The sequence below is a fragment of the Rattus rattus genome, chromosome 6 (genome assembly GCF_011064425.1).
Source record: "Rattus rattus isolate New Zealand chromosome 6, Rrattus_CSIRO_v1, whole genome shotgun sequence".
NCBI classification, from domain to species: domain Eukaryota; kingdom Metazoa; phylum Chordata; class Mammalia; order Rodentia; family Muridae; genus Rattus; species Rattus rattus.
Genome location: NC_046159.1, coordinates 43,697,122 through 43,711,930, shown reverse-complemented (window position 1 = coordinate 43,711,930; position 14,809 = coordinate 43,697,122). Strand labels below are relative to the sequence as shown.

Sequence of the window (14,809 nt, the reverse complement as noted above, 5' to 3'; positions counted from 1 at the left end):
AGTTTAGATCTGAATCTTGCTTTATAGGTGTTTTGGGGTATCCAGGACTTGCTGTGGTAGGAGAACTGGGTTTTGATGTGGCCAAGTCATATTGGTTTCTTTTGCTTATGTTCTTATCCTTGCCTCTCTCCATCTGGTTATCTCTGGTTATCTGGCCTCCTTGTCTCTGACTGAAGCCTGTCCAGACTGTCTCTGGCTGGGTGGAGACTCTGCTTCCCTGGTTCATAGGGGTCCCTGTACGCTGGGTCTTGGGGTGGGGTTTGGGGTCTCCCTGGTGAACCTGAATGCATCAGATACCTGAGGAGTCAAGCTGCAACTGTGGTGTAGTCTGTGTTTGGTCTTGTCAGGCACAGGGGCCCTGGTCCCAGCACAGGTGGAAACTGGAAGGCCTTATTTTATTTTAAATGGAAATCAATTGATGAATTTCTTCTGCTTGGAACAACATATTTGTAAATTTTACTTAAAATATATTGCCTTTCTCTATTGGAAGTGTGTGTGTGTGTGTGTGTGTGTGTGTGTGTGTGTGTTTGTGTTCCTAGGTGTATATAAATGGGTATGTAAATGTGTTTGTACAGGTGTGTGAATTAATACAAATGGATGTTTGCATGTGAGTGACTGTTTTTACATATGTGCATATGGAAGAGTCAACACTGGATATCTTCCTTCATCACTCTTTACCTTAATAATTTTTATTTTTTATGCTTTGATATTCTTGTCCATGAATACAATAAATTTCCATCATTTCACCCCATATAGATATACCCAATCTTGCCAATGTTACTTTTTGAGACAGGGCCTCTCATATAGGTAACTGATCTGCTAGACTAGCTAGTCAGTGGTCTCCAGGAATCCTCCTCTTTCTGCCTCTCCAGCATTGGTTTTGTAACCAGCCACAACTGGATTTTCCTTTGCTTCTTGAGATTCAAAGTTGGATCTTTATGCTTGCATGATTAGCTCTTTACTGACGAATTTTATTTCCTTAAACCCCTCCATCATGTCCTTTTTTCTCCTGTTTTTTCCTAGCGATAACATCTCATGCTGTGAAATTTTGAATATGAAAAATACTTTACAAAAAAAGTCCAAGATTTGTCTTTATATTCCTTAGTATTAACCTAAAGAATCAATTGTGACAACACTACTTTCTGCATAAAATTATTGAAATTTTCCCCATAGCCATTGGCTCATTAAAGTGTAAGAAACAGCTATCCGTGTAAATCTTAGTTTAACTGCCAAATAGGATTCATTGGTATGACTTATGGTTTACAATATATCATATATTAACTATCCTTTGTCTATTAAATTGTTGTGATATTAGATAGTAGGCTCGTTAACTTATTAATAACTAGTGTGTTTAATTTCTGCTGCATTCACACTTTTAAGTAGATTAGCGAAGTCCTATTTATCTGTTTTTTTTTTCAGGTTTCTCCCATTTCTTCAGTGAACAGAAATTATTAGAGACCTTTTTCAATCTTTGCACGTTGCCTCCTTTCCAAGGAACAATGGAATTGCCATTAGGTGGAAGAGGATTGATCCTGAGTCTAATTTTCCTCCTGTTAAAATTGTCAACAGCTGAAATACCACTTTCAGGTAAAAACACAGATTCCCGGCTATGGAAGTTTGTGTCTGTATTTTAAGTACAAAACATATGGATTGAGGATGTAGTTTTTCTATTGCAATATCTGAATTATCATGAAGGTTTGTGGTTATGTTTTCCAGGCTAGGATGTATAGCTGCACTCAGAACTTTTCAACTTAGTTATTTTGTTTTTCAAGCAACCGTTTATAAGAAATAAAATATAGATATCAGATGATATTTGTCATATGTCTAAGATGATATGGAATATTGCAAGAAGCTTTTACTTTTTTACATTTAGGTTAGTTTATTTTAAGCAGAAACATGATCTAGAAATACTAACATATTTATTTATATTACATTTTTTAAAAGACTTGATTTGTTTTAATTATTTATATGTGTATTCACATAGAGGTGTATGGATATGAGGGAATGTGACCTCAGAAGCCAGAAGAGGACTCAGATCCTCCTGGAGCAGGGGTAATATGTCTGACACTGGGGCAGGGAATTGGCTTGGTCCCTCGGTGTCATACCTGGTAATAACTGTTGAGCCATCTCTGCAGCCCCAAAGCCTCACATTCTTACCCCCCAAAAATTTAACTTAAAAATGGGAACACTGACTTATGAAAATAACAAAAAGTCACGTTAGAGTTCAAAGCCTCATATTGCCTCCCAATCCAGTATATTCTAGAATATGAATCATTTGAAGTCATCAGTCAATGGTCTTATGAATACATGTTTATAATACATTGGTAAAACTGCATGCAAAAGGTTAACCATGTATTTTAACAAATTATAATATTAATTGTTCTAAAATAATGCAACTGCAAGCATATGTTGTATAATGGTCTATAAAGGATGGAATGTAGATAATTGGAGGATTTTTCCCTACCTATATAAGCTCTTTGACATGTGCATCACTGTAGATCATGTAAATGCTACGGTACAGTCCTTCTCTCAGACAATGTAATGAATATTTGAAAAGTACTAATATTAAGGCAAAATCTCCCTTTTGAAGTACTTAGACTGAATGTGACTAGAAAGCAAGAAAATCACTTGTGATGTGTTTTAAAATCTCTTCTGAATGTCACTCATAATTACTTTAAAGAAGGTATTTCACACCACACGGTGTCCTGGTAGTCAGGTGAGAATCCACTCTGTTCTATTCTGATGCTTGAGCCCCTGTTTCTGTATTTATATCTGCTACAGAAGTTCACTTCCCTGTTCTGCATATACACATGCTTATGTACACATGCACATCTCCTTTCACATATAACCGAAATCTTCCAACTTGTACGAGCATATCAAAATTTATCACTGAACATCTGAGAATATAATATACCCTCACATTGACTATATTCTCCCTTTAAAAGAAATGATGTCATGTGTATTTGGGAGGGGTTGCTGTTTGTTTTGTTTTGTTTTGTTTTGCCTGAATGTGTGTCTGTGCACCAGGGTACATCCTTGGTGCCAAACTAGACCTAAAGATGACACTGAATACGTGGTGTACAGGCAAACAGGCACATCCCCTGGAGGGAGCAAGTGCTTTTAACTGCCAACACAACTCTCCATCCCCATTAGCTTCTTTTGAATAAGAGTGCAGGTCCAAGTTAAAGGCTGCAAAGATTTGCGGGGTATTCCAGAATGAAGGCTCTGACCTCATTTTCTAACAAACACATTCATATTCTATGGTTTTGCACTTATTCTTCAGTAATGAAGGATGTGAAATTTTGTATTAGTTCATGTCACTTATTATTATTCTGACAGTCTCCGTTACTTATAAATGGCCATGCTTTACTGTCCTCAGACAATTGATATAAAATATTAATAGCGTGTTTTCATAGCAGCTGAATATTGCCCATTTATTTTGGCACTCTGGAGCACTCACTAGTAAATGCGACCAAGGCAGGTATCCAATTTGAATGTCAACGAGTCTGGTTTCTCTGTAATTGGCCTAATTATAGAGGAAAGGATTTGTAATGTGGAATATATATTCATATGAACGCCCAAAGGTTATTAGCTCCTTTCCCTGAATAATTAGTTATTGCAGAACCTTTACAACCTGAGCAAATTTAAGGAAGAATAATGTTGTAATAAACAAGTTGTTCTCAAGTTATTAGCTGGCGTCTGTGGGACTGCTGTTGTTATTCTCTCTCTCTCTCTCTCTCTCTTTCTCTCTCTCTCAAGTTGTAAATGGAATACAATTAGAACAGGATGGACTAACAAGAAGCTCAATACCCACTCTTATTAGGAATGATATTGATCAGAAAGAACACAACTTCCAATGATGATGTGGATGCTTTTGGCAGTTACTAAAGTGATGATTGACATGCACTGGATAACACCCGAATTTGAGTCATTATGTGCGATGTAGTGACAATGGCTTACTCCATTTATTAGGCAAAAAGGAAATCAATGCAATTTTTAAATTGAGAACAACTTTGAGTCATTAAGTCTAAGATGGGTGTTGATGCTTAAATAGTGGCTTGTGGAGGCTTCAGGATCTCAGAAATGTATTGAAATGATGTGTGAGATCCAAATGTTTTGAAAGACATAGTCTAGTTCCTCCCCTTTGTATGGCCATTGTCTTCTGTACCGATTCTTTGACATATGCACTAGGACAATTTCTGTTTCCCTAACATGAAAGATGGCATGATCACTGGTCTCTCCAACACAGGTGTATTTCATGGACATGTACTTATACCCCCAAACCAAAACAGTTTTAACTCAGTTTTACATTAACTCAGTTCTCTACCTCTAAACAACACTGAATGCGCTGTAAAAATAGACATAAAATAATTCTGCTGTAATAAGTGAAAATATTTTCTTATTTCTTGATTATATCATTGTTTCGGCACACACACTATCTTTACTTGAAAACATGATGGACAGACAAATTATGGTTGGTCAGGTGGTGATACACAGATTTTTTTTTTTAGAATGAACCAAATCTTTCTGAAACTTCAAGATAACTGGCACTATCAATGATAACTGTCAATGACCAAATTTGAGTGTTCAAGCAAAAACTAGTCGTATACAAAACTTGTATCATTTCATTACTGTATGCCTGAACGAAAATGCTTACAAACATTGGTGATTTTCCCAATTAGATCAGTGCTGATGTTAAGTAGAGGGAAATTTTGATTGTCTGTTGCAAAAATGTACAAACATTTGTCAGATCCACATAGCTCAAAACCCATATATTTCTAAAGACCACTGTGGAGTGATCCAAAAATCATATACAGGTTAAAAATTAGCTAAAAGTGTACAATGTAGAAGAAACATATAAGCCAGGTTTTAGATTTCTTATTGTAACAGCTGCTTAAGAAAAAACAATAATACGAATCATCTGATTGGAATGTATAATTTTCCGTTCTTTTTATTTAGATATTTATGGGAAACAGGATTAGTGTTGGAGTTAGAGTTAGGGTTAGTGTCATAATAATGTAACTCTTCCCCTGGTGTTTAGTGTTTATTATAATGTGTTATTCATCTTAACATATTATGGGATTGAGTTTAAAAGATTTTTAAATAAATATATTCGGTTTTAACTTTTGATGTTTTTAACACCATTACTTATAGCCCAGTTGAACAGGAGCACTTTGGGTGGCTTGCAATTTTTAGGAAGGCAAAGAAGTCCTGACTTGGCCAGTGTCACAGGCTTGCAAGTCCTATCTGTACCTTTGTATTTGAGTTGTACTCAGTAATCACTTCCTTGTCTACACACTGCATCTCACAGAACACTATGCCAAAGTCAGTTCCTACTACCGACTGATTTGTATTTCCTTCCGAACCAATAATATAAATGAACAGTTGTCAGAGCTGGAGTGAAGAATGACTCAACTTTCACATGAGTTAGTGCTCTCCTGCAGTGTAGCACTGTGTGCATCACTGTCTCAGTGTCATCAGCATCCGGGTATTTTGTGTACCCTTATTATTAGTTGATTTTTAAAAGGAGGAATAACTGCAAGCAGAGAACAGATAAAAAGGAATTCATATATGTCAAATACTTAGGAAGTCTGTAGAAAAGCTCTTCTCAAAATAAAACAATAAATAAATGAAATAAAAATCTTTTGCAATAAATATGGATTTTTCAGCAGTTTTAAAGGAGTCATTAATCCTATTCGGCTATGAGAACCATTATAATAGTGCAATGGTTGTGAAATGATTTTAGCATTTATCCTCACAGTCAGTTCCATTATATCCATATCTGCAAATTAATCATACACTGATAATCCAATAATCGAAAATCTGTAATACGAAGGCTATTTAGAGAAACATATTTGGTGGAAAGAGAACGGAAAACAAACATGCCCTGTAATAGAAGAACTATCAAAAAAGACATAGGATATCATTTGGGTGAGTGATGTTAATTAGTTTATTATAATATTTAAATAGAAACAAGCAGAGTGACAAAGATAAATTTCTAGGTGACAGAAATGTGTCAGAAAGAGTACACATGCCAGCATAAATGCAATGCCAATCATTTTTGAAATGCTTTAAAATTTCCATAAGATGTTTTTCTTCTGTGTTAAAAAATTGTCACATATTTCTGGGGTTAATTGAAAGTTATATGTGAAGCAATATAAAGTGCTGGCAGGGAGTATTTTCTCTAGATGCAAAAACATGTTACAGAGAAGGAGGCAAATTCTTAGATTAGTCTTCTACTTCCTTTATTAATTCTCCTTCTCATTACTATGGTAGAGTACTTCTACAAAAGCACCAATGTGAGGGAGGGTTCTTTTCTGGTTCATGATTTGATTAAATGGACCCTACTGTGGCAGGGAAGGCAGTGAGAGGCTGATGTAGTTGGTCAATAGTCAGTGTTAGTCCATAGTCAGGAAGCAGAAAGGCATGAATGTGTTTCCTCAATCCAGGTCTGCAGTGCCTTGGATGGCACTGTTCACTTCACATTCTGGATGGCTCTCCTTTTCTCAATTAAGACTTTATGGAAACACCCAGAAAGATGCTCTCCATCATATGTCTTTTAGGTGACCCCAAATGCAGCCAAGTTGGCATTGAAGATAAACCATCCCACTTACCAACACAGAAAACACATGTTGCTTTCTTATTATTTAATCTCATCTCATGTTTGAAAACCTCATTATTCAAGTATACTGTTTTGACGTTCAGTTCACCAGGTTCCAACAATCGTAAAGCAGTCATACGTGCAAGTGGCCTTTCCCTTCGATGAGTATTTTCAAATTGAATGTGAAGCAAAAGGAAACCCTGAACCAAAGTAAGTGCATATTTAGTTAAAGTGTATTGGATAGAACTTTATAGTATGCTCTTTTAATGCTACCTAATGTATCATTAGGTCAAATACAAATCTCCATGTGACAGAAGCCCGGTTTTTTCTAAGTAAATGGTAGTTCAGTCTACAGAATTAAAATGTATTTATTTCATACATGTCACAAAAGTATATTTACATTATTATGAATGAAACTATTCATACTTGGGTAGAACTTAACTTTTTTCTCAAATATAACTCTAAAATATTTTTTCAAAAGCCGTAACCACTTTTTTTTAAATCTACTAATGTTTTCTCATTATTTATGAAGAATTCTCTGTAGGAATAATGGAAAACAAATTTATCAATGAGTAAATTTATAGAGTTTCTTACCATTATTTATAAAAGGAAAAGCATTGAAATGGGGAAAATAGCATAACAAAATGACAGATAATCAAAATTATTTTAATGGTATTGTAATACTGACAATTTTATACTGGAAATATTTATTTAACGTAATTTCTAGTATGTCATACAGTGGAAAAGAAAAATACAGATAAAAGGGGATTAATGGAATTCACTTGTGTGTGTGTGTGTGTGTGTGTGTCTGTCTGTCTGTCTTCGGAGTGTTTGTTTGTTTTCTACATACAGACATACACACAGAGTAGCATCTTCTATCTTTACTTCATGTGCTAAAAAGTAGTAATTATCCAGAATTATATCTCTAATAGGAAACGTTTTTAACATAACTTCAATTTAAAAGAGAATTTAACTGCTTCCATTCCTTCTCCTGCTTTTCGTTTATTTTCCTTGCTTGAAAGATTGCTTAAATATGTTTTATACATCGTTAAAATCTTTTGTGTATATTTAAAACTTATGAATTGTCTTGGTTTTATCATTTGTGCATCTTTCATTAAAATCTTCTAAAAATCAGAACTGTCACTAACACTTAGGGTCAACTTTATCATCTAGATTTTCATGGACCAAGGATGATAAGCCTTTTGATCTCTCTGACCCTCGGATAATTGCATTTAACAACTCAGGCACATTCAGGATCCCAAATGAGGGCCACATCTCTCATTTTCAAGGAAAATACCGCTGTTTTGCATCTAACAGACTAGGAACTGCAATATCAGAAGAAATAGAGTTCATAGTTCCAGGTAAGTGTTCAAGTAGAGATTGCATTGATGGTTTGTCTAGTGAGGTGTTAAGTGGCCAAAACAGCATCTAAAGAAATAAATCAGTGAATTTAATTGGTGTATATATCATTTATTAAAAAATTCTTATCAGACCCTTGATATTAACAGTGTAGATTTTGTGAGAAAGCAGAATAATCTTGCTATGCTTCAGTAACCTTCTACCTAACCTGGGAATAGTAATTAGTTTCCATAGAGGATGCTGGTTAAGTCTATGATTAGATAACCTTAGCTCAGTTTCAGTAGCAAATAATCTCGAAGCTTCTACATGAACACAAAGACACTCTTTAATAATGCAGTTTAGTCCAGTTCTGCCAGCTTTTCAGGATCTATATTCTTCACGTAGCTTTCTTGTGGCTTCCAAATGATAAAATATGCTACTTCAATCAAAGAGCATAAGAATTAAGCATAGATAGTTGTTCATAGCCTTTTACATGCTTTGAGGAAAAGTGTCTAGACAATTTCTTCAGCTACTGTCACACAGAGATAGGCTAGCTGGATAATTCCAGTTAAACAGTCATTTCCCTGTAGGAGGGTAGAACCAGCCACTGGCAGTGTAGACAATAAATAAAAGTCACGACACACTATAAACCCTTTGCAGTTAAGACTGTCATTTTCTAATATAATCACCTATTTCTGATTATGGAAGCATTAACATACTCTATCTATGTGCCTGAAATATCCAGTCATTTGTTTTACCTGACCTATGTTTTCTAACTGCACACGATTCTAATCCAAAGTTTTACATGTTAAATTCTTATATGGAAAAATATCAGTCAGTCCTCATTGGACAATTTTTTTATTAAAATCTATCTTTGAAAAACAGTGTATTTCTAACTCACAGGTCAAATAAGAAATGTTAGAGACAATAGTGAAAATATGATTTGAAAACTTTACCTGATCAGATATGCTTGCTCCCATGAAAGCATTACTGAGAGGAATATTCACCATCATATAAACCAATATGAGAAGAGTGAACAATAATGATAGAGACTTGTCATGTAACATAACCTTAGGATGAAAATTTATGAGATCAGGAAATAAATTATAGAAGGTTGTGATTATATCACAGTTCAGAATCTTTAGGATATATATATATATATATGTGTGTGTGTGTGTGTGTGTGTGTGTGTGTGTGTGTGTGTGTGTGTGTATGTATAGTATATGATGGGAAAACTAATTCCAATAGTGCATAACCTTCACTGTGAGACTCATACATCTCACTATAGAGGAAAATAGATATTGCCTAGTTGTAGAAGATGGCCAGTTCCAGCTCCGTATCCCCCATTAGTAGGAGAGTTTACACTCTCCTATACCCCAGAGAGTTTTCACTGCAGTGAGTTTCTACATTGTCCCCCACAAGAGCCCCCAACTCTAGGCATCTCTCCCAGTACACTCTCCCTAAATCTTTCTCAACCCTGTCCACACCTGATACCTCCTATTCCCATCTCCACCCACCCCAAGTTCACCTGTAAAAATGTTTACTCAGAGAGATGCATGGATCCTTCCTTGTTACTTAGTGTAGTGTCTCTATGGTATCCAGAGGGAGCCCACACCTGACACTGCCTGGATGATCAGGAACCAGAGACAGGACAGCCCGGAGACTCAGGATAGAATCAAACACAAGTGGCAAAAAATTAAAATGTCAGTGATTATCCACCGACTGATGGGAACAGATGCAGAGACCCAGAGCCAATCACTAGGCAGAGCAGAAGAAAGAGAGAAAGAATTGTAGGAGCTGATGAGGTTAAGGTCACCAGGAGAACATGGACGACTCTCAGAATCAACTAAACAGGGTTTATAGGTGCTTACAAAAACCAAAGCGACAAAAAAGGGACCCTATATGGGTCTGACTAGGTCCTCTGCATATAGCTTATGGTTGTGTAGCTTGGTGTTCCTGGGAGACTTTGGACAATGAATGAGAGAGACCGGTGTCTCTGACTCTTTTGCATGACCTTCGAACCCTTTTTCATCTACCAGCCAGCAGTGATGTATTTGTGTTCAGTTTTAATACATCTTGTAAAGCCGTGTTCGCATGTTCGGCCTGCTGTTATTTTTCCCTAAAGGGAAACAGAGGAGTTAAAATGGGGAGGTGGTGTGGGAGGAGTCGGGGGGAAATTGAGGTTAGAGTGTAATGTATGAGAGAAGAATAAATAAGAGAAAGGGGGAGGGGGAAGAGAGGTTGAAAAAGAAAAGGAAAACAGGGCCTGAAGAGATGGCTCAGTCAGTAAAGTGCTTGTCATGCAAGCATTAGAACTTATGTTTGAGCCCTAGCATGTAGAAAGCTGCCATCACAGTAGCATGTGCCTATGATACCAATGTTATACTTAGTAGGGAAAGACAGACAGACCCCTGGACGTCATAGGCCAGCCACTCTAGTTCAGTGAGTTAGCCTGTCTCAAAAGATAGGGTGGAGAAATACAGAAGAAGGAGCTCAATAATTTTAGCGTGTGAGCGCACACACACTCACACCACATAAACATTTTTTTTAAATTATCTAGACAGAGACTGAATAGTCAATTTTTGTTCGTTAGAAGATTCAACAGAGTTTAGAAGTCTATTTATCCTTAACTGACACTATGTTATTTTACTGCGAATTCCTATTTGCCTGTTTGTTTACCGTGTATGACCAGATGAATGATAAAGATACAGACTACAAAGCACAATTCGAAAGTCCTAAAAGTTGAAATTATCGAGACTTGGCTTGTCTGACTTCAAGCCTCAATAAAACCATGAACACTTAGGTCAGTGTGTGGTTCTGCATGGGATTAGACAAGCTGAACTGACTATATGGAAGTTTGATAAACCCAGAGACAAACTCTGCTTACACAAGTGAAAGCAGTGAAGGAGAAGCTGAGTTTCTCCAACTCAGTCTTTCCCCACTCCTCCATTGCTCCTGATTCTCCTCACCTCCTTCTTTCTCTCCTTTATGCTTTATCCTTTGCCCTCTCTCCCTCCTTCATCCCCCTTCTCTTTCTCTCCCTCCATTTCTTTCTCCCCTCCTCATGTCCTCTCCCTCCTTCCCTTTCTTCCTCCCTTCCCCACTGCAGCACTGGCTTCTCTGAAACACTAATTAAAGGACCTACACTGTCTTCCATCCGACATTCTACCTCATCATAGTGTAGCTTAATTCATTCTATATGATCTATGTGCATTCATAACTTAACCATTATGGGGAAAATATCTTAATATTTTCTGAAATAAATATTTTGGAAATTAAGAGGAAATGTGTTTATTAATTTAATCAGTAGCTTTTATTCAGTTTAGGACAATGAAACTAAGGCTTTAAAGTACTCCAATTTTAAAAGAGAAAATAAAATGAACTGGTTTAGTGGAGGTAAGAATCCATTCTGGGACTGGATCTGAATTTCCAGCTTCATTCCTTGGATAAGCATATGGGATGGGATTCCTTCTTTCCTTCCTTCCTTTCTTCCTTCCTTTCTTCCTTCCTTCCTTCCTTCCTTCCTTCCTTCCTTTCTTCCTTCCTTCCTTCCATTCTGCCCTCCCTCCTTCCAACCCTCCCTTCCCTCCCTTCTTGTCTGCCCTTTTATTTTCTTCATCCATTTTCATCAGTGTTAACTTCAGTTCAGAGTTCTCCATTGCTGTTCAACTCACTAAGTTTACAAGTGGAGAAAACACAATAGTGTAACAACCAAAGTGAAGGGTGTAAGAGTCTCTCTTTAATGCCCTCTTTCCTGTTGCAGTTTCAAAGTAAGATATAGCTACAATGAAGGCATTGTATTTATTCCTTTATCTTAGGTTGTATTGTTCCCATTTCCTTAAAGATACATCCACCTAAAATCTCACATTGCTATTTTATTTTCTTGGCCAGGTATATGCCCTTTGCTTGCTTAACAGGTATTATTTTGGGGCACCAGCATCTGTGTGGTTCCTTTATATACATTTATTTATTTGCACACATGTATAATGAATGTACATGGCAAATCTTACAAGTCACTTAGAGTGGAACTTACAGTTGTGAAAGCTTGGCTTTCATATCACAGGGAGAGAGAGAGTTTGTTCTAGGGCCAGTTTTGACTGGCAGTACCTTGATAACACAGATCCAGGTTGCCCAAATTCTGCATTCTAGTCTGCCAAAAAGCTCATGACATTTTTATAACAATGGAACAAAGAAAGTCATAAATCAAAACATATTTTAAATATGGTAGGCATTTCAGACAAGTAGGTTAAAGATCAGTGAGGAAAGCTCGGGTACAAGCATCAGATGCTATCTGATGACATTCACAGTCTTTGGTTTGAAGGAAGATAAGGATCTCTTTGCAAAACTTACAAGAATTTTCCTGATAGTCATAAAGGTGCTAGAGGAAACACAGAGTTGAAGGATAAAGTAATGAAGCTCTGGACTTGCAGCATTCCTCTCTCCAAAGTCACTGAAGTTCTAGTGAGCCAAAGCACTTTAACATAAGTTTAACTTTTATGAGGGGAGGTTTCAGTATGCAATATAAATAAATTATCATATAATCATGCAGAAAATTTTTTTCGGCAGTATAGAAAATCGGGAATATTAAGAGTCATAAAAGAAAATATTATAGAAACACATACGGTATGATTTTAATTCAGTTTAAAGTTGGTAAACTCAAATGTGACATTAATGAAGAATATAATTTTACTTAGGAAACTTTTAATGAAAAATGAGAAAATACTAAACACTAATGGGGTGGGATGGGGTATGAGCAGGGGTAAGCACCGCGTAGAAGATGGTAATGTTCTTGGTGGAGTGGACAGTGTGTAAAGGATTTTCATTGTGTGTCTGTCTTCCTTTGTATTATCTAAGTTAATTTCTCTAATGATCTCCTTATATATTCCAAACAAATCCATGTGTCATGGTAATCCTGCTGAAGGGGCTCCTGGATTGAGATGATCTAGTAAAAGTAATGGGTAGAGCGGTGACATGTATACTTTGGAACTGCATTTAGGCGTTAAAATCTAAAATGACATTCAGCTAGAAATGTCTATAAATTTTGGATCAGAAAGTACTGCCAAGAACATTATGCCTGAGCATCATGGAAACAATTAATATATGTCAGTCTCTAATGTTGGCTTCTGCTCCAATGGATCCAGTAAATCTCAGAAAGAATATATGTGAAATTAAAATCTATATTTACATCTTTCCAAATATATACTGATTCTTCTCTGCCTGAGGATTGCTATGAATGTGTTTTCATATATCTATGTTGCTATTATACATATTTTAACTGAAATGAGATTAGAAATATAGGATGAAAGGGAGATTAAATGTACATTGTAAAAGACAAGGTGCTGGGTGATCCTTAACCTGAATTCAAGTGGTTGCTATGGAGACAAAAGACAAGGCAGTAGCTAGACCTACTGCGGAGAAAGAAGTGGGACAGTTGCATAGAAGATACAGCAATTAACAGGTTTTAAAAATATTTTCTCTCATTACCTAAGTGATATCAGTGAAATGGTGATTATATGAGGATAATTTATGCCAGAATATGGCAGTGTTGGCAGTTAAGAGATGGTGGGTCAAAGATCAGGGCTTTAATGGAGGTAATTGTAATCTTTCTCTGCTGCTGTAGAAATGAATAAAATGAATTCGATTCCTTACACATTGTTTCCAGGCTATCCTGAAAATACTTCATCAGCCAACTTCCTTTCCAGCCCTTTGGAGTCATGAATAAGACCATATCACAAACCATCTTTTAACACTGGATTTTCTCTTAAGCTCTAGGGAATTGGTTATATTTTTATATTGAAAGAAAATTGATGATTCCAGTTTTAGAGTTTTTATCTCTTAGTTATCCAGTTTTTATCTAGTATAATGAAGATTTTTTTATTTCTAATGTTCAGTTTTCTATTTTTATAATATCCTAGTTGAGTTAGGTAGGGAAAGGATAAGAGAAACGGCCCAACAGATAGATTGATTACATCCATTGTAAATGCATGACAAATGCAAAACCTAAAAGGGATGTCTATGGCATAGGGTTTTGGTCAGTGGATTAGTCACCAACTCATTACTAGGCTCCCATCCTGTGCTAGACATTTTCCTAGTGTACTCCTCAGCTGCCCAGCACTGTAACAAAACCCTTGATATAATCAGTTTATGAAGGGAAAAATGTTAATTTGATTCCCAGGCCATGATGAGTTGTTACTATTGCTTTGGGCTAGCATTATGGAAGCCATTGTGATGAGAGCACGTGGGAGAGTAAAATCAGCCTACATTGTGATCTAGGGAGCCAGGATCAAGAACCACAGTTCTACATTTCCCTTTAAGATCACATTCCCAGTAACCTGAAGACTAAACATTAAGCTTCACCTGTCAGAAGTTCTAGCATCTCTCAACAGAGGCCATGAAGACATAGCATTGAATACCCAGGCATTCGGGAATACTTCCCCAAGCCTCAACATTAGTGATTAGGGATAACATAACAAACAAAACAAGAATGGCTAGCTATATCTTCTGACTGTGATTAGGGTGTCTGTGTAGATAGAAAGTCTTTCCCTTTACTTTTCCATCATTGAAATTTAAATTGATAATATAAATGCCTATACTTTGGCTCTCTAATAGAAATAATCCTTCAGGTTGTTGATCAACTTTCTCCATGTGTGTTCCTGATCTGTCATTGCCTATACTTAATTTCTGCTCTAATTTTTTGAGTTTTTAAGATATTATTACATATGTTTTAGATATTTCAAATATAAAATAATAACCTAATATAATAATTCCAATATTCTCCAGTTTATTCCAGCGGACCCCCTAGACCACTGGTTCTCAATCTTCACTTTGACACAATACAATTCTTCATGTTGTGGTGATCCCCAACCATAA

The 14,809-nt window shown here is 36.3% G+C and overlaps 1 protein-coding gene across 3 annotated transcripts in view; it reads left to right on the top strand.

Annotated features, from left to right (window-relative positions):
* Positions 1-1,419: 1,419 nt before the first annotated feature.
* Positions 1,420-14,809, top strand: part of Chl1 (cell adhesion molecule L1 like) — a 337,349-nt gene continuing 323,959 nt past the window's right edge. For all 3 annotated transcript variants that reach the window (XM_032906007.1, XM_032906008.1, XM_032906006.1), the window contains exons 1-3: positions 1,420-1,587; positions 6,706-6,811; positions 7,775-7,962. In XM_032906007.1, the coding sequence (XP_032761898.1) occupies positions 1,500-1,587; positions 6,706-6,811; positions 7,775-7,962 (382 nt within the window). In that variant the 5' untranslated portion in view covers positions 1,420-1,499. The remainder of the gene's footprint in view (positions 1,588-6,705; positions 6,812-7,774; positions 7,963-14,809) is intronic.